This window comes from Leptonotus elevatus, chromosome 1, assembly GCF_054856555.1.
Source record: "Leptonotus elevatus isolate MCC_2025b chromosome 1, RoL_Lele_1.0, whole genome shotgun sequence".
In the NCBI taxonomy this organism is placed as follows: Eukaryota; Metazoa; Chordata; class Actinopteri; order Syngnathiformes; family Syngnathidae; genus Leptonotus; species Leptonotus elevatus.
The window spans coordinates 8,693,407-8,714,314 of NC_141239.1; the positions used below are offsets into that span (position 1 = coordinate 8,693,407).

Below are 20,908 nucleotides of genomic sequence, written 5' to 3' on the forward strand. Positions count from 1 at the left end.
CAAAGTGTAGCTCCTAGCCATAGAACAAAACAAACAAAAACAACAAAACACTTTAGATTGCTCAATAATCCGTAAAAATAACAGGCACACCCGTGTGGACTGACCAATGCTATTGGTCCAATAATATAGATTTTTGAAAAATATAAAATTCACCAAATTGTCACTTACAACGTTTAATGATGCCAGCAATATATAAAGGTATATTGCATTTTAGGTGAATCCTGAAATTTGAATATCGCTAATATATGGCAAAGGTTCAAGATTCACTGTAAAGGCATTGTAAACTAAACTTAAAATAAATACATAATTAAACTCGTTATTCGCCTTTATCCTGCCACTTCCAGGCCATCTTGCCAATAAAATTCTAAACAGCTAAAACTAAATTTTCAATTTTGTTTATAGAGAACTGGTTTCCCCGTCTCTTCTTTATGACGTCACACCATGTAACATGTTTTTTTTTTTATTCACTATACTTTCCATGTTAAATGATAGCTTTGGTTAACTTCATCACGTATTTGTAAACAATACGTGTATTCATTAGTCACTAAATAAAATGATTTATTGTAAAAAAAAAAAAAATCGCTTCAATTGTTCTACAGCCTGACGACCTACAGGTGTGTATTAATGTGAAGACGCCATTTTAGAACGTAGATTTCTATTAAACCATAAGATGCACGGTAGCTCATGAAAACATCAGTATTCACATGGAAGTTGCGGTCAAAAAAAAAGAAAGAAAGAAAGGAAGAAGTATCATGCGGTAATGTTCAGAAAGGAGAGAACAAATATTCAAACAAACCAGGTTACCTGGTCGTCTTCACCAGGAGGTAGTGGAGGGTGGGGTGATTGATGGTAATGGAGGCGCGGTTCGCTTCTCCGTCTGCCCCGCTCACACACGCCCTCTCCCGGCCACACGGCCCATACAGAGCTACCAAGGCACCACTCGCTCCATCCACGCGCAAGTGTGCAATCGACTCACTCACAGTCCTCCTACGAGTGTGGACTCGGAGCGAGGAGGAGAAGGAGAGGAAAAGGGAGCAGCAGCAGCATTGGGGCAACGACAGCCCGCCTAAAAAGAACTCAAAGCACAAGAGGGTCGACCACGGAGCTTCTTTTGGTCCTCATATATATATATTTTTTTAAGGATTCGAGCCGTCCAAGTTGCAAGACAAGCGCCGAAGAGTTTTTGTTTTGCCAACCCCGCGGTCGCCTCGGCGCCGTCGTCATGGATAAAGTTGTCGGTTGGTGGTTCGCCACCATCACGCTACTGCTATCCGCCCGGGGAGAAGTTTTTAAAGGTAAGTGAACGCACCTGATACATTCACTGTCGCCTAAAAGCATTTTCCCCCCTTTTTTTAATTTTAATTTTTAAAATAATGATTTGTTAACACTTGACGATACGTGAATGATTCCGAACAGGTGCGACCACCTCGCCGCGTAAAAACCGGCGACGGGGGTCGAGTTGAGGGAGTTCAGTGTTTGTGTGCGTCTAACTTTATCTTTATAAGTTGCCCTGTCTAATGTGATTAACCTCAAAGGGATTCCCGCGTCCCGAGTGTCACCTACGAAAATAAGAAGGCGAAGTCGAGCTAAAATATTTGGATTTATTACATGAAATAGTCACCCTTTATGGTAATGAATGTGTTTTCCAAATTTGTATTTTGTATTTTTTTCATCATGTGTTTTTATTACGCCAGTCTAAATAATGATTTTCATGTAAAATTGATTTGTGGGGGAGAAAGTTCTGGGAATGTCTAGTAATGTAATGCCCGAGGGTCCCTAAAGGGCTCTTATTGACACCAGAAGAGCACATTAATCCGTTCTGCCGCTGATGAGCACTAATGGATGACCGCTCTAATCGATCCAGCTCCCAAATACCTTTTTTTTTTTTTAAAGCTCTATTTAAAAGTTGGCTGACTGACTACAACAAGCGCTACCTCAGTGGTGCTGTTGGGGGCAGTATTGCACACGCATACAGCATCATAGGACGGAGAGGATGCAGATCAGAAGGAAACTTTGAACAGTCTTGTTAAATCATGTAATATTCTTTATTAAAATGTGCTATTTGTTCGGTCATGCAACATAAATGTGCCTCATCGCCCTCTCCCACTTGAGTGAGGTTGCAGAGATTTATCAAGATGGTGCTGGAACTGTCGATAAACACCCTCTTAATTGCACACAAGTGTGTGTGTGCATGTGTGTGTGTAAATATGTAATCCAGGAAGAAATCAATGTTTCACTCTTTCCCCAGCGAGGTGACGGATTAGCCGCGCGGCGGTTTTGAGTGTTTGCTATGGGGGGGACGTGCTAACTGCTCATGTGCTAATCAGATCACGCACAGAGTGTTGGTCCACCCCTCTCCCCAGTTTGAGCCCCTGGAAGTCATCTTTAAATTTCAAAAACCTTTTGCTGCTTTTTTTGTGGTTCCCCACACCTCCATGTTTGTCTTCTGATGCTGGGAGACAACAATAAATCACTTGTTGTGTCGGGCTTGGCTTTCTCCGCCACACGATGACAGCGACCATTTTTCCCGCTGAAAAGTTTTTCCTCTGATGTCTCTACTAAGGATCGGCATTTTGAAAAAAAAATAAGGTTTTTTTTTTTGGTCGCGACTGCAGCCCGTTTAGGCGGCAAACTATGTGTACTCTGCTTTCTGATACAAAATAGTAAAATCCATTTTTGCTTAATAATTCCATACTAAAAACTTTTCTCTCATTGTCGTTGCTCCCCATTTTCATCTCTCCTGCAGCCCGTTTAGGCAGTCCTGTAGTAATTGTATCCTCTGCTGCCAATTAGTGAAACCCACTTCCTATTTCCTTCCTGTTTCTGTATTTTGTCCACAATTAACCTGTTTAGGCAGCAGACTCGATGGGCATGTAGTATGCACATTTACTTTCTCTACCGCAGCCTGTTTAGGTTACAGGCTGGTTGATCTTATACTGTGTCATCTGCAGTGGACAATGAAGTGAAATGCATTTTTTTTTAAACAAACAAACAAATATGCTGGGTTTATTTGTTTATACTAAACTCCCCTTCTGTTAACTTCCTGTTTTGATGTCTGCAGCAGCCCATTGAGGCAGCAAATCTCACTTGTACATACTCTGCTTTGTGCTGCCAAGTAGTGAAATAATTTTTTTTTAATGGTCTGGCAGCACCAAATTGTGCAGCCTTTCTAAGTTACTTCCTGTTTCAGTGTACAGCAGTCAGTTTAGGCAGCAACTTGAGTTTGTACTGTGTAGTCTTTCTTTTTCCAAGTAGTGAAGTCCACAATTTCAAACATAGTCCAATACTAAACTTTGCTCCTTTGTTGTTTTAACCTCTACAGATGACAGTTTACGAAGCAAACTGTTTGGTTTGTACTAGGGGTGTCAAAATTAGTGCGTTAATTTTGAGGTAATTTAAAGTTCCTTTAACGCCACAGATTTTTTTTTTGACGCGTGATTAATGACCACCCTTACTTGGAAAGTCTGTACTGGGGGAATTCCAGTCGCAATGCAGCAGACACACCCATGTTAAATTTGAGTAGTAATACATTTAATAATAATGCATATATTTGTGGAGACTGGGGTCAAGTTGTATTTTACAATTTTAAAACTGTGCAGAATTTCACACATTATTTCATGTTGAAGATTAGATAGCTCTTAATACAAAAAGAAAAATGCACTGAGCTGTCACGTCTTACAAATGCAATAATGCTATCTAGTGGCAGAAAAATGATTTAAACACAAATCAATATTACACACGTTTTTTTACAGTACAGTACATCTTTTTAATTTTAACAAAATTTTATGAATTATTACGAAATTACTGTATCAATGACTAAATGATGCAGTCATATTTCTATGAGTTTAACATTTTTCAACTTTTATCTTAAGAGTTTAACAATTTCTTTAATTGTACATTTAGAACAGATAGTAAATTTGCGATTAATCGTGAATTAACTATTGAAGTTATGCAATTAATTACAATTAATTTTTTTAATTGCCTGACACCCCTAGTTTGTATTATTGCTCCCTTTCTAGTTATGTCCTGTTTTGATGCACGTAGCAGCCTATTTAGGCATTATTTTAGTAAGTGCATGATCTGCTTTGCCAAGTAGCGAAACTCTTTTTTTTTTACAAATTAATCCAGCTCCAAACTCCATTATGTACTCCATTTTTTTATTCAAAATAGTCCCACATCAAATTTTACTCCCTTAGTGGGTTGAGCCTTACAAAATTCCCACAAAGGCAGTCGACTTGTACAAATTTTATGTTCTACTTTCTGCTGCCAAATAGTACCACCCCCCCCCCCGCCCCGCAACCCCCCAATAAATCCTTCATCTAACTCTTCTTCCATTACTTCTCGTTTCAATTGTTTTTGTCTACACTGCAGTGCTCTCTAAATCCAGTCCTCAAGGTTCATTATCCTGCATGTTTTAGATGTTTCCCTCCTCCAACACACCTGATTGAAATGATCAGCTCATCAGCAAGCTCTGCAGAAGCCTGATAACGAACATTTTCATTTGAATCAGGCGTGTTGGAGGAGGGACCAGGGTGTTACCATCCTGACTATGGACGACTACCGATACCAGGTATCGGTATCGGTGCCAATACCAGTCTTGTTTTAAGTTATTGGTACTCGCGGCGGTGACGATACCATTATCGGTCGCCCTCCTGCAGCCGTTTTGCAATCAGGAACTAGAAATGGCAAATTATATGAATACAGTGTTGCCATTAATTTCATGCAATGCTAGGGATTAATTTTTTACAGGCAACATAAAATACACCCATGTTATAATAATGATAATAATAATAAAAGCTGTTTCTTCAGTAGTTGTTGCTTCAGGTCTTTTGGGTGCACTGCTGTTGATATTGCGCCTCCATAATGGCGCAATGCTGCATCTGCAGTTAAAATACGTTGCTGCCGAGCTCTATCACACAGGAGCTGGAGCGCTGTGTTAAGCGATATCAGTCTGTCAGGCTGCAGGTGGCAAGCAAATTAGATGTAGGTGGCCGCCTCTGAATTTTGTACATAGGAAAAACCCTGGTAACATGTAAAACATGCAACATAGTGGTCCCTGAGGACACCTGTGGTCTACAGCAACCTGTTGATTCAGGCAAGTATGCACACTCTGCTTTCTGCTGCCAGGTATTGACTATTAATATTTCAATTTTGCTTCTTTGCTTTTTAGATCTACAGCAGTCCGTGTTAGGTGGCAAACTTGATTGGGCCTTAACTAATTGTTTTCTGTGCTAGTCGAGTAACTTTCATGTACTAAAGGTACTTCTCCCTCTGCTTGTTTTATGTTTCCATCTGTGCAACAAACCATTTCAGCATTAGGGATTTAACTACCTTCATATAATATCTCCTGAGACCCAACACAATAAATTCCAGAGAGACTTGTCTTTTGTAACGTTGCCTATCTTTATTCCCGGGACGAGGCATGTGCCGATCATGGCTCGTCATTCCTGAGTGACTGAGTCAGTCGGGCCTGATTGGCGTGCACACTCGGACCAAAGAAAAGCAGCACAGACGTTCCTCGGTGAGATAAACAACTTAATTGGAAGCAATCATTTAGTTCTTCACTCATTTTTTTCCCTCGCTTCCCAGCTGACTCGGATTTAATAGAGTTTTTCCGCAAGGTGTCCTGACGGATGGCAGCTTCCTTTTGTGGGAGCCGGCGCAGAATTAATTTAAATATGCATGATTTTTTTTCTCTTCCTCCCAACCATGTTGGAGGATTGATGATAGTACAAAGCAGTCAGTGAGGTTTCTACATTCTTCTGTAACTTTGCTTCTCAGACACTTTTATTATGATGGTAATGAAGGCAGTGGAAAGCGTTGTTTTTTTTGCCCAACGCGGCGCTTGTGGTGTGACCTCCCCCTCTACCCCCCTCGGAAAAAAAATAGATTGATTGTAACCGGTTGATTTCACTTCCTGAGGAGAAATTTGAAGAACTTCTCAAATGCTAAGTGCTGCTATTTAAACATGTCTTTTGATGTGATGACTGGCGGGGAAGAATTATGCTTTTTTTTAACCACATGGAGAAGCCCAACAAAAATACTTAGGATGTAAATAAGCTAAATTTGCATATTATTTAGTGTCTGAAGCCTCTGTCTTGAATGACAAAGAGGACTGTAATAATTGGCTTGAGGGAATCACACTCGCCATTCCTAATATAAGTATGTTCTGGCTTGAAAGTCGGGATATAAAACCTGGATTTGAGGCAGATTAGTTTGGAAGTTTTAGAAATACAGAGTGAGAAAACTGCAGTGAGTAAAACTTTAGCAAATCTGTTTTGACTTTGGTAGCAAAAAGTAGAGCACACTATTAGGCCCACCTAGTTTGGCACCTGAATGGTCTGCTGTGGAGATCTAAACAGGAAGTAAACAGGACCTGAGCAAAGTTTGATGTGTGGCTGTTTCAGAAAGCACAAATTGCAGCATTGCGGTAGAAAGCGGAATCAGTACAGGCCCAACCCAGTTTTCTGCTTAAACGGGCAGCTGTAGAGATGGCAACAGAAACATGTGAGCAACGTTTTGTGTGGTACACAGTAAATTCTGTAAAATAAATTTGACTCTATTTAGAGTGGGACCAAATAGACAGATTTTTAGAGTAGGCAAATATTTATATTTGGAAGAGAGTAGAATAAATAATTGGAAAATATAAAATAAAAGTCACTCAAGGGTTGAGGAATAAACTCGCGACATTCAGCTGGGGAGACACTGAACAAATAAAAACAAACTACCACCTGAGCTACGCCCCTCCTACTGTTTGCTTATCTCCAAGAGGAGACCAAAAACAGATTCCAGCTGACACGAGTGATATACTAACACAGAGCAGGAGCTGCGTGGCTCAGGGAGTAGATTGGCTGTCTCCCAAGCTGAACACCAGAAAAAAGTCGCTAGATTTGTCGCTAGTCGCTTTTGACAAAAAAAAAAAAAAAAAGTCGCCAGATATAGCTAGAAAGTCGTCAAGCGGCTTCTACCAAAATAAATTTTTGTAAATAGTCCCATGCCGTACTTTGTTCACTTTGATGTTTGCGTCCTGTCACGATCTCTTTTAGCTTCCGGCTTTACAGGCGTATTTTTGGGTTGAATTCTATATTTTACTACCACCTTAAAGATCCTACTGTATCGCATTGAAAATTAAAAAAAACAAGCCACAAAGATTGTGAAGTTGCTATGAAGGAAAAAAAAAAACCTGTCCAAAAATAGCCATTGTGGTGTAAAATAAGCGCAGCCCATCCTGAGCTCTTCCAAGCAAGCGTGGCGCAAACTCATCAGTCCTTATCTCGCAGGTCCCGCGGGTGCCACTCCACATTCGATCATTAGCCGCTGATTTGCCAGCCATTTTATTTACATTCTTGAGAGGCCGTAATAGTTTGGAAGTCGACTCTCGAGGCTGCGGTGGTGGCGGTGGCGTTATGAGGGAGCTGTTGCCGCGGAATGATAATTGGCCTTGAGATGATGCGGCTGAGTGAAGGATGCCGGACAAACAGAGGCACTCTAATTACGGAGTGAGGAGGGAGGGAGGGAGGAAGGAAGGGGTGAAAACTAATGAATTGCACGCGGGCCGACACAGGGGCTGTCTAATGAAGCGAGCGGCGTGGGGACTGTTTGTGTGTCTGCTAGGCACGCTTGAACAATTGTGCGATCGCGTCAACACGTGTAAGGAAAAAAAAATGTGGTGGGAAAAACAAGTTGGTATGCAGCGAATCGCGCCTGTGTGCATCGTAGGTAGCTTGGCGTTGAGTAGAAGTGCACTAATTAATGCTCCAAGGCTCTCCATTGTTATTAATGATGATGACCAGGAGGAGGAAGAAGAATGAAAATTATTAAAGGGGGGTGCCCCATTTTTGTCGCCATGTTGGTTTACAAAGTTCGGAAAAGGCCAACGTTTGATTAATTCTCTATATTGTCAGTCGTTTTTGAGCATTTTGACGGATCTCTCAGGCGCCACAGAATATTGTGTTCTGTGACAATATTCGCATCAAATTTGCGAAAACAAAAAGTAGATTATCTACTTTCACCAGAAAAAAAAGTTTTTCTACTGTTTTCCGTTCAGTAGAACGATGGTTAGTTTCATCAAAAAACACCTGTTTCTGATAAAAAGTGGAGAAAACAAAGCTTTTAGTGAAAACAAGCATGTCAAGCACAACAGTGACTTTAATGCTAATATTTTTTTTGCTTTTGTAACACCTAACCCCCCCCCCCCAAACAATGTGAGTGGCTTTCATTCTTTCACTACATGAACTGCTTCGTATTGTCTCACTATCACGACGTTTACTCGCCAAAAGTTTAGACACACCTCATTCAATGTGTCAATTGCTTTATTCTCATGACTAGTTACATTGTAAATTCTCACTGAAGGCATACAATTTAAGAATGAACACATGTGAAGTTATGTACTTTAGAAAAGGTAAATAACTGAAAACGTTCAGTGAGAGTCTACAATGTAAATAGACATGAAACTAAAGAAAATGCATTGCATGAGAAGTTGTGTCCAAACTTTTGGAATGTACTTACAGTATACATTATAATGAGTAGACCATCTATAGATCTGATTAGCTGGATCGGATCGGAAGATATTTTGTATTTTATGCAAAATCGTTGATCGGATGTAATGTCATAATTTGACGATCGACCAATGGCGTTATTGATCTGATCCACAAAACAAGACGTTACAAAAAACACAATTTTGTTCACTCCAGGAACATTCTCTGCTGCCATCGTAGATAATCCAAGGTTTCTCAGCATATAGTTTTTTTGGGGGGGGACCAATTTTTTAAAATAATTTCATTTTATTTTTTGGGGGAGTGTCGGTGCCCCCATTTTCTGTCTATAGAATTTTTCAGTGTGGATTTTTTTGGGGTTAAATTGTTCCCTCTAATTTTCCGTGTGTTTGTGCATCCACACAAATGTCTTGAGCGTTCCTTGGACTACGGTGACCGGTGAGCAACATCCACTGACTTATATATGAATGGACTCACAATGCCACTTGTTCACCATAGCGAGAAGTGAAGCCACCGGTGGCCATCTTACGTTGCCACCCACTAAGCCCAACGAACTTGAAAATATTGATTTTCCCGCAGAGTTTTTATGTTATTAATTGTCTCTACGGCGAAATGCCAATATGTCTGCAAGCGCTACATGCACATGGTAAGATTTCTCTTATAAGTTATATCTGTGAGTGCTACTCAAAGGTTTGTCCGCATCATGTTGTCAGAACCATGAACAATGAAATTAAAGCAAAGCCCATCAGGACAAAATTGGCTGTGAAATGTAAATCTAACTGTTTCCATTTATATACAGTACGCCCTTGGCAACATCAGACATGCACATGGCGGCCAAACCAGTATCACACCTATCCAAAACCTGAGATCATAAATTACATGATGTATGTAAAAGTTCAAACAACTTGCATACCAGATTTGTGTCTCAATTAAAATCAGATCTAGTTTGTTACTTGTTTTTAATCACACAGGTAATTTTAAGCATATTTAAGTCATAAAACAATTTGTATAAGTATGGGCCCACATCGTCTATTCAAAGATAATGAAAAACATGTCATTTATTAAAACATGAGCATTTCTGAAACGTGTGAAGAGCCTTATTTAAGGGGCCCGTAATGCCCATATTTGGACTTCTTGAATGGAGCGGTTTGCTTGTCGGTGCAGAGTGAGTGTGTTTGTGTTATCTATGTATGTATGCTTCAAACTACAGTAGAACAACTGAGTGTGCACCCAAACTGCTGTTGAAACTGCAAGAGAAGTGGGAATGGTCTTCAATTTTTTTATAGGAAAAAATCTGATAAAATACAAACAGAAAATACAGCTCAGGTTAGGATTATTTTTTTTTTATGCATTGCAGACATTTGCTGTGCGCTGAGAGGACGAGATTACTGCACGATTGCGCACGCATAATTTCAATGGGTGTCGGTTACGGTATACGCAAAATTTGGCTTTTCGTGTCCGGTCCCAATCCTCTGCAAATAGTGGGGTTTGGCTGTATAGTAAATACATAAATTATTTAAATAGATTGGATAGATTGGTCTATCTTCTGGTCTGATCGGTGATTGGTTATCGTATATATTTTTTTAACTCACTGATCGGTGATCGACTCCAAAATCCTGATTGTGTAAAGCCTGATATAGAGTGTGAGGTGTCAAAACATGTCCGTCTTTCGTCTTGTTACTTATTTCGGAGTGTTTATGCGTTAGCAAGGGGGTACGTCAATTAAAATGGTTGAATGATGTTTAATTTATTTGACATGATTAAAATTCAACGTATTTTTTTTTACATGTTTTTTTTTCGCAACGGTTTGTGCATTTGAGAGGCGATGCTTTTTGAGGGTCCCAATAGCTTTTGGCATGATTAAACATGATTTCTTTCCATAAGTTTCTTTAAATTGACTTTTCTAATAAAGGTATGTAATGTATGTTGGAGAGGGGTGCACTGTCTTTTCCAGGATGTTGAAGGGGGCTGCGTGACGTAAAAGTTTTCAGAATGGCTGTACTGGATCATTCTGTGCTGGAAGGAGACTTGCCAAAAAGCTTCCAGTGTTGCTGTTAACTAGTCACAGTGCAAGTAGTGGCACTAGGGGTGTATGTAGGGCGGGCAGGGGTGCGCCGCTACTGCTTGTTCCACCTTGTCTCCTGTTATTTATTAAGCATGTGTCAAGACTCCGGCGGAAGGCAAGGTGAACTCCACCCCCTCCATCCGCCGGGCTCGCCGAGGAGGGGGTGCTGGGCTGGTTTTGTGTGCGTGTGTGTATGTAGAGGGGGTGCACTTATGAGTGTAACCAGGGGCAAAATCTTCCATTACTGTCAGCGTGAATCTGTTGCCGTCACATTAGCGCACATCACGCGCTCTCATTAATGCATTAGGGTCTTGCCGGCTCGCCAGCCATTTGCACTAGGCCGTTTGCCCTTGTGCTAAAAAGGCCGCCCGGCGCTCCACCTATTGACCATTTAACTGTTCAATAATGAAGCCATCCCCCAGGATGAATGGAGCCTCTGTGGGGCCTCGGAGTAAAGGAGAGGAAACAAATCATACATTTTTATGAGAGGGCGCACATGAAGCATAATTGACCAACAGTACTGATTATACTTCCATCGCTCATACTCCGCCGCCTGTTTCTTTAGACGCTAGACAGTTGTTGTGTAAACAGCCACTCAACCTCAACCTCAGCTTCAGTCCAGGCTCCTTGTCCCATGTGTGTCTCTCCAGGGATGCTTTTAATGGCGTTACTGTGTGCCACCAGTATCGATACGGCAACAAAACTCATTCACGCTCAGCCATTTTCACTAAAGCAACCCCTTTTGCTCCCTCCCGGCTGTTTACTGGATTTTGACTGATTTTGCAAGGCCCACAGAATATTGTGTTCTATTGCTATAAAAACATGGAACCTACCAAAAGAAAGATTAGAGTCGCTTATTTCATCAGGAAAAAAAAAGTATATTTCTCTCTGTTTGCATTTTGCAGTAATTGGAAATAGAATATAGTTAAGTTTAATCATTATTCACAAATCTGTTTACAACTGTGGGGAAAACAGCTTGTTGCAACATGGCCCTGGTTAATCTCTTACACTCTGCTGCTATGCTCTAGCATAAAAAACAAACAAACATAAAAACATATAAATGCGTCTTTGGGACACTTAAACGTTTAAAATCATCCTATTTCGTGTTTGTGTCCTGTCAACAGTGCATATCAAATCGATTCATAAAAACTTGTTTTATTACAGTGATTCTCTGCTCTGCTTGTGTGGTTACTTTGCTTTAATAAAAAGCGCAGACATCCTTGGAAAATATATAAAAGACTATATGTATGAATGTATATTTAATTGATGTAAGTCTGATTGATGCATGTGGGTGAATTACAATTATGCAGATTTTTTTATTTAAAATGATACAAAGGCCATACTTTCATAACATCAGAGCAACAGCTTCATGTCAACATGTATCGTTAAAAGCTAAGAGAAACATTAACAGAAAATCTGCTTGTGCAACAAAATATACTTGTACAACATTCAGAGATGACTGAAAATGATAGATTTATATTTCTGCTTCTAAATGTGCCAACTCACTTGCTATATGGTGTGCAAAAGTTGTACTAATGTAAAGTGGAACATTTCTGGAACCACTCCAGTGTGGTGTCCTCATGCTCTGTAAAAGTCACCAGCCCTCAACTGGCACAATAACCGCACGGCTCCAAATCTCCTATGGCATGAATTTAACGTGAGCGTCTACAGTGCAGCCTGAAGGGCAAAACGGAAGCAACCCCAAATCTTGCACTTGTCGGAAGAGTTGAAGTTGTTTTATCTGCAAAGGCGGGTCTGACTGCATGTTATTGCCTCAGGCATGTCACGCAGCTACTGTGGTGTATGTGGCCCAATAACTGCGCACCGATAGTGTACTGTATACATATTCATGTTTATTTTGCTAACTTAAGTGTGTTGTATTCTAATAAGGAGTGCCTCAAGGCTCTACCCCCGGGCTGCTACTAAAGTGGTACTGTACGTTGACTTTCAAGTTTAATTTGTTCTGTGACCAAACTCGCAACTCAGTTTACTCACATTTCAAAGCAATATTCCGTATTGAAATTAATTGAAATGCCATTTGTGTATTATTTTATTGTTTATGTTGCCATCCTTGTCACGTTCTAATGAGTGCCCCAAGGGTCCACCCTCAGATTATTGCTGTTCTGATTACTTAGTACCTCAGTTTAGTACCTGAGTTTAATTTGTTTCATGACCTAGCACCGTAATTCCTCATCAATATTTCCCATGAATTGAAATTCCATTCATTTATTCCAAGCACGACACACACACACACACACACACACACAGTTTTTTAGTTTGTGCTAAACAAAAATACCCCTGTATTATATTAAAACATAATGAAAGTGAATGCAAAGAAACAACTAGTTTTATGGAGGGTAAATACTTAACGTTACGACACAACAGCTGTAGTATTGGATGTGTGCGCGGCCTACAGTAGTAAATGACATCAGAAACTTGTCCGGTTAGGCTTCGTGTGGGTGCCTTGCCCTGAATTTTGGCTTCCTTTAGCTTTTTGTTTGTTCTCATTTTATACTGTACAGTATTTGTGCTTGACTAATGGATAATCTGAACTCTAACTTTGACTACCCTTATGTTGCTATTGGCTAACCCAGTATCTTACTTTAAACCCCTTTTGTACATTTACATTTTTTGGCTTTCTTCATCAACCACTCTTTCTGCCTTATTGGGATGGAAATCGTCATACAATATCGTCTATTTTTGTAACGACGCAATCTACCATATAGCGATTGAGCGATAAACTATACTATTATGGGATGAACCATGTAGAATATCTCACTATCTATGTAACAAAGAGAGAGAAGTTTCTTAGCTTTGATTGCTGTGATCCATTTCCGGCTCGAACCCACTTACAAAGCACAGGATCAGTCAACGCTCATGAAAGGCAACATTCTCTATTACAAGTTATCTTGCTGTCCCATTCATTTGAGTGCAGTTATTTTAAACCCTGCATGCTTTCATAATGTTGGTGGTCAACAGCGCCAGTGTCAAGTTAATTTTTGTCAGCCTGGCTGAGCACACAAGGCGCTACCAAACACGCCAAGTCTCACTCTCTTGCCTCAAACGCTCACTTCGTCGGCGACCAACAGCTGCACGGCCAAACAATAACTAAGGAAGGATGACGCTTGGCCCAGCGCTGCGCTCCCACCCTGTAATCACGCGGTGAAATTACAGGGCCGCCGGAGTCATGTGACGTGCGGCGTGAGCGGGGAGGGACCAGGAAAAGTTGAAAACACATGTTTGCCGGCGGAACGTGCATCTGCGTAAACAAAACCCAAGAGGATCCGAAAGGTGACATCACGGGGTTCTAAAGCTGTTTGTGTTCTTGTTTATCTGTTTTACTCGACCTGCGTTACAATTTTACTTTTTAATTTAATGCGCTAAACTTTCTTATTTTTATTTCACTGTATTATGTTTTGTTTTAATGTAACTCTTACGTTAATAGTTATCTTCCCTTTATAGTGTTTCTTTGGGGAGGGGAGGGGATGAGTTTTTCTGACCTCATTTGAAGTAATGTCTTCATTTGTCATGGGTGGCTGACGCTTTAAGAACAAGCCTGACACAGATGCTGCAGTTACGCTTTGGGCCAGAGGTGGCAGTCGCGAGTAAAAAAGTGACAAACTGCACAAAGATCCTTTAATACATTTTAGTTTGTATTTCATATTTTTAAAATTGTACAAATTTTTACAAATTTCTTGATCATTTGTGTTGTCACTTAATAATTATTATTTTTTTTACATGTTTTATTTTAACTTTAAGACTTTTTTCATTTTGACTCATGTTTTACGTTCATAGTGTAATGGGGTTTAAGTGTATACTTAATGTCTGTTTTTACTTAATGTTTTACCCTAGTATATTTTATGTTTTAATGAAATTTTACGTTATTTCCCATTTTCAATGTTTCCGCTTAATTGTTTTCATTTGATATTTTTTTTATTTTTTAACTTTTGTTTCTATGTATAATTTAAAAATTTTTTTTTTTTTTTCCTTTTTGTTTTTTTACTTAATCATCTTTATGTTTTAACTTAATCTTTTGTTTTTACTAGGGATGGGCAAGTACCGATACCAGACGTTGACATATAAATGAGAAGAATAGTAAATTCTCATTAATTTCATGCAAATTTTGAGGAAAAATATTGGCCATTGGCCACTGTATGTATTGTCTTTCTTTAAAATTATCTGTCAATAATTTTTGGGGGGGACATTTTACATATCAAAAGTACTAGTGGTATCAGCACTTGGTATCTGCGACAAGTCAAGAATTGAGTACAGTACTTATGCTGCTATCAGTCTGAAAACAAGTGGTATTGAGCATCTCTAGTTTTTACTTCATCTTTTGTTCTTACTTGATTTGTATATATTCTCAATGCGTTTTATTTTTTTACTTCACATTTATATTATACATTTTTCTTTTCATCATTTTTTGTTTTGACTATGGTTGATATTTGCACATTTTGTGCCTAATATGTATTACGTTAATGCACATAGCCTCCAGGCTTAGTGTGTTTTGCTGCACTCCAGCGTCACATATCATAACTGAAAAAAAGCCAGTTAAAACGGCCTTTTGAGAGCCCCATCATATTTTGCCTGGTGCTCTCCAAAAGCTAAAGTGTTTTGAAGTCCCTTATGAATATTTTTTTCCCCTCTTTTTAACCCGCCGCTGGATCCTCGGCTTGACTCAAATGTAAATATCTTTTCCTTTCCTCTTCTAAGTCTTTGAGCGAGTCCCCAGGCTAACCACGGATTTCCCTATTGCCATTCCTAGTAGATCTTAATGTGGAATTAGTCATAATAGGATTCCAGCTAGAGGTAGGCAGCCGAGCTATTCAGACAAAGAGGCCGGGGACGAGAACTGGATTCGTACCCAAAACATTTCTTTTAATCTTTGTAAATGATCATTTGACGGTATATACTTGGTGACATTCTGTTGTCTTGGAGAAGGTGGCAAGCACAGCGTTCTAAGAATGTCACATCCTGATTCATATCATTTCTCTGGAATTAAGTTATAAGGTGAGGATTGACTTTTGATGTTTTAAGGTTAGATTTTCAAACAGGTTTCCCAATGACCAAGACACGTTATTTACTGTAACTTATTCTTGTGTTGAGGGGTACGAAACCCACCCGTATGAACAGAATTGGATGTTAAAAACGTGTGTTCAAATTCCTCTATAGTTTTCATGGCTAACTTACAGTATTGTGGAAAAAATGACAATTAATTACTGCTAAATTTAGAACTATGTGTTGTGCTGATAAAATGGGACAAATAGTTTATGGTTTATCAATTAAGACAATGAAGTTGTTATCTTGATAGATCATCCAAGTGTTTGGACTCATTTTATTCACACTCGTACATACATTAATTTTAGCAACATCTTGCTAATACTGATAGCCGTGTTCATTTTGCTGACTGTAATCATGATGTCAGCCATTTCTTGTTCTGATCTGCATGAAGGATTTTTCTTTTTTTTGCACTGATGGATCAGTCCACCGCAATCTTTTTGCTCACAGTTGAACCGGAGGTCTAAGCTTGACTCTTTTAGTTTGTGTTGCTCACATGGGGTTCATATAGCATTCTGAGACTCACAATACAATATTATCATGAATAGATGCAATAATTATTGGGAAAGTACTAACAAGATGCGGATGCGTGAATTTTTGGCATGTGATGATTCACTCACTTCATCGACTTTCGGTTTTCAGTTCCCAATTTCGATTAGATTTTACCCCCCCCCCACAAAAAAAAATAATAAAAAATAAATAAAAATGAATGATTCATCTTATAACCAAAATATGTTTTTTTTTAACATCTGCATTTTGTCCTTGTTACAAACAGTAACTTTTTATATAAATGTTTTAACTTCGATGCATATTTTAAGCAGTTTACATCGATGTATAATCGATTTTCAATGTATCCCTAGTGAATTTAGTTGAGGAGTTTTTATTTTGTTTTATATTTTTACTGCATTACTTTTTCATATTATGTTTTCAATTTTGATGTTTACTTAGTTATATGGTTTTACTTCAATTCAATATGCGTATTGTTATCCTCATTATGGTAGCGGGTGAGTTGGAGCCTATTCCAACTGACTTTGAAGTGATCACTTCCCAATCACAGAGACAACAACCATTCAGTCACATTGTCACTGATGGAGGATTTTGCGTCTTCAATGTACCTAACATGCATTTTAGCTGCAGAACTGGAGAAAACCCACTCAAGTGCAGCAAGAAAATACAAACTAGGGCAAAGATTCGAATCCTGAACCTCAGAACTGTGAAGTCGACATGGCAGCTGATGTTGTAGACAATCAGAAAAAACGGCTCATTTTTCTTTACTTAAAAAGAAAGAAAGAAAATCTTCAAGAGGAAAAAAAAAAGCAAAAGTAAAAGCATATTGAGGTATAACATGTTCTAGTTCTTATTATACACATATTGTATGTAATTCTCAACATTTTCTGATACAATAGTGCTAAAATCGCTACTATCAATAATGGCGACTGGGGGGCTGACAACTAACTAAATGGGAAAGAAAGCTCACAAGTTATCACGAGAAGGCTAAAAAAGGGTTCTGCTACAAACCAACCTTTGGATGACCGGCGGCGAGCTTTTGCATTTGCGGGACTGTGATCCTCCTCTATCCCTTCTTGTCTTCTACAAACGAACTTGACAGGGTTTAATTTATTGGTACGAGGTTCAGACTGCCGGTCTGGTTAGCGCCTAGCTCAATTCCCGCTGCCGTTGTGGCACCAATTAGCCAGGCCCGCGGTTTCACCAAGGTCTCCAAGCCGCTGCTGCCTCCTCCTGTCACATCCCGGATAATAATCCGACATGTAGTCACTAACCACCGCGGTTCGTACATGCTAAGGTGCAAACAATGTGTCAGTGCTCCTGTGTCTTTTGGACCAATAATTACAGGGAGGGACACATAAGAAAAAAAACTGGAAGAATCTCCCACCGTTTTGATGTACGGGAGATGCCAAGGCAGCCTTGAGAGTTAGCAACTCCATGGCAACCGTCGGAACATTCCGTCAGGTGTCGGACAGCAGCTGCTGGTGCTTAATGATGTCAACCTAAATCACAATTTAATAATGTCCCGTATTAGACCTTCGGAAGAGGAATACATAAGGTTGAATTTTGTTAAAAATGTCATACCCAAAGTCATTTATACATTAATAATCAATGATTGTTGGCAAGGTGGTTGTTTACATTGTTAAAGGGGGAGTTTGTTGTGTTAAAAATGGCTAGCAAGATTTGAACGTAGCCTCACTTCACTGACCAAATACTTGCCCCTCGCCAACATGCATGAGTGGAATTCTCAAACATGGCCATCTCATAGTAGAGATAGACCGATATGCTTTTTTCAGGGCCGATACGAAACCGATTATCTGTAGTCAGGGAGCCCGATAACCGATATTTGAAGCCGATATACATTTGCAGAAAAAAAAAGTTGGTGTCAAAATTTTTAATAATAATAAAAACTCCCGCACTTGACTGCTTAAATGCCTTCAAGGACATGTTTATTAAACAGCTTTTGTGATTTGCAACATGTTAAAGGTTTTTTGTTTGCCATCAGCTTTTGCACCAACCTATATATGGCTTCCAAACTCCCAAATAGCCGCTAATTTGCGGGCTAACTGTTAGCTCGCGGGCTAACCATTCACCCACACGCTAACCCCGGGAGAACTCCCAAATAGCCGCTCAAAAACGGCTATTAGGTTAGCCCTATTAGGTTAGCCCGCGAGCTAACCTAATAGCCGTTACTTGGCTCGTGTGCTAATAGCCGCTAATTCGCAAGCTAACAGTTAGCTCGCGGGCTAACCATTCACCCGCACGCTAACTACCAAATAGCTGCTAATTCGCGAGCTGTTAGCTTCGTTCACCCACACGCTAACCCCGAGATAACTCTCAAATAGCCGCAAAAAATGGCTATTAGGTTAGCCCGTGAGCTAACCTAATAGCGAGCTAACGGTTAGTTTGCGGGCTAATAGCTGCTAATTGCTGCTTATTGGCTGTTACTACTGCACAAGTAACCAATCAGATGGTGCTGTGGGCGGGCCAATGCTGCAGGGAGTCAACAGCCGCGAACTCAGAGCAGACTGAGGAGAAAAACTCCCGCCAGAGCAAAAATAACAGTTTTTAAATATATCGGCAATCAAAACAAAAGAGGCCGATGCCGATATATTCATAAATCACTGAATATCGACACAGATTATCGGTCTATCCCTAGAGCATAGCTTCAGAAAACCCATATATATATGGTAGCTTCTACAGAATTATCGTGCTATCAATAATAAAAGGTAGTATTAGCACTGTAAACAAGCCAACTTTAGCCATGGCTGCTACGTTTGTAGCATGACTTATTCGTAATGCAGTATTACAATAACTTAGTGTTACCAGTTTAAAGTAGTATTTTTTTGTACAATCATTTAAAACATAAAAAACAAAGGTATAAACATCCCTGTTGAGCAGGAATGTTTTTAATTTCACGTTGCTCTGGTATCTTTTTAGCCAGCAACGACGCTCACCATTGACAAAGTCAAAATCAATTAAAACAATAACATGTCATGGCAATAATGACCAAATTGAGCACGCTAACGAGGTAAAATAGATCTGAGATGGTCAACTGTAATGATGCAAACAATATTTATTATTTAACTTTACATTGCATTACAATGTACGCAAAGACATTGCACATTCCCTGAAAATTTAAGTAGTTCTACTACCAGATATTTTGAATGCAATTTTTTCCTCTGTATGGTTATGTTCTATTGCAATTTATTTTTAACCCATTTTATATATATATATATTTTTTTGATTCTGTAAAAACTCGTATGCTAAGTAACACCCCCCCTCCCCAAAAAAAATAATAAAATAAAATAAAAATATCTATCGACTGAAATGAAATTCCAGCCATATCGCACAGCCCTCGGTTATGTGATCTCATTTCACCCATGTTTTTTGGAGTGGAAATTTATGCACGACGTGACATACTCACAAAGTGTTTAATTCCTAACCACAGTGTGTCTTTGGCTAAACTTGTTTGGCCCTTAAGATCCTGTCTGGTCATCCACGTTGCATCTGAGGTGCATGCACTAACTAGCTCCAACTTGCATTACACCAAGTGAGGATTTTTCAAGTGGCCTAAAGTGTGTGTTTGTGCGTGTGATCCTCGCCTGCTCTACATGCACACATGAAAGAAAACAGAAGACATTTCCATACCAGATTAAGTGCGAGTGCGTAATTAGAGACTCAGTCAGCAGTGACAACAAGAAAAAATTTGATTTTCTCGTCCGCGAGATGAGACTGGGAGGTGGAATGTCGCTTCCCGACAAGGAGGCGGGCCTGGTCGGTCGAGGTTGAGTAGCACATTTTTAATTGGATGCAATCCCCAAAGGTGGCCCGGCTAGTCCCGAGGCACCTGACTCAAAAAAAAAAATGGATTAGGATTAGTTTTATTAATTATTATTATTTTTGGTTAATACATTCTTGCACATTTATTGCATGGGATATAATGAGGTGTTTCACTTTGAAGGCCAACCCCCCTAGTTCAAATGCCCATTTTAGTGCCCCGGTCTCGTCACAATTGAGTGATAAGTGATGTGTCGTTTTGCCTATTCTCTGCTAGAGCGCTAACCATATATATGGCACGTCGACCATTTTTCTGAAGATGTGTCAAATGCTGTCTATGCGTCATCGACATTACAGGCAATTTCCAGACACCGAAAAGTGTCTGCATTCTCTTTCTAATCGTCCAAATCGTTGTCGGCAGGGTAGGAGTTCATCATGAATGGGACTCTCTTCTAAGGCTTGATTTTATAATACATGCTTCAAGTGGCACAATTCTGATTGGGAATCAGGCCTCTTTGAGAAATGGAGAGAAATCCGGAATGAATCAGAGTTTTAAGTAGGATTGACTTGGAAATTGGGATCGCGAGTCAGGGTTGCCTGGGTTAATGTTAGAAATTAGGGTTTCAAGTCAAAGTTAGGCTTTCGAACATCCGTGGAAAAGTTTGTGATGGCATACTTTGACCAATGCTTTTAATTGCCGATCGCAAAAAATGATCATCTGCACCTGCCGCCACCTCCTCCTTTCCTTAACACTGTTTGCTACAGACCAAACCAGTAACTGAATCATAACTTGTTTGTGCATTTTCTGAACTGTCAAATTCAATGAATGTCTTGTTTCTGTATAATAATGGGATATAAATCTGGAAAGAATGTTTAAAAAAAAATCAAATTCATCAATTAATCACAAAAATTATTGACAGAATAATAAATTATTAAAATTTGAGCACCTCTGAAATTCAAATGTGCAGCTAATCTGTGTGATTGGCATCAGCCGATCTCATTC

General features: G+C 39.5%; 1 protein-coding gene across 7 annotated transcripts in view; it reads left to right on the forward strand.

Moving 5' to 3' along the window:
• Nucleotides 1-821: 821 nt before the first annotated feature.
• The window catches only part of LOC147180601 (receptor-type tyrosine-protein phosphatase mu), a 212,088-nt gene continuing 192,001 nt past the window's right edge, over nucleotides 822-20,908 (forward strand). For 4 of the 7 annotated variants that reach the window (XM_086072921.1, XM_086072929.1, XM_086072939.1 and 1 more), the window contains exon 1: nucleotides 824-1,295. In XM_086072921.1, coding sequence (XP_085929047.1) covers nucleotides 1,223-1,295 — 73 coding nt within the window. In that variant the 5' untranslated portion in view covers nucleotides 824-1,222. Of the gene's footprint in view, nucleotides 1,296-20,908 lie in introns of all 7 variants that reach the window. The other 3 variants (XM_086072904.1, XM_086072911.1, XM_086072893.1) reach the window with 2 other exon arrangements.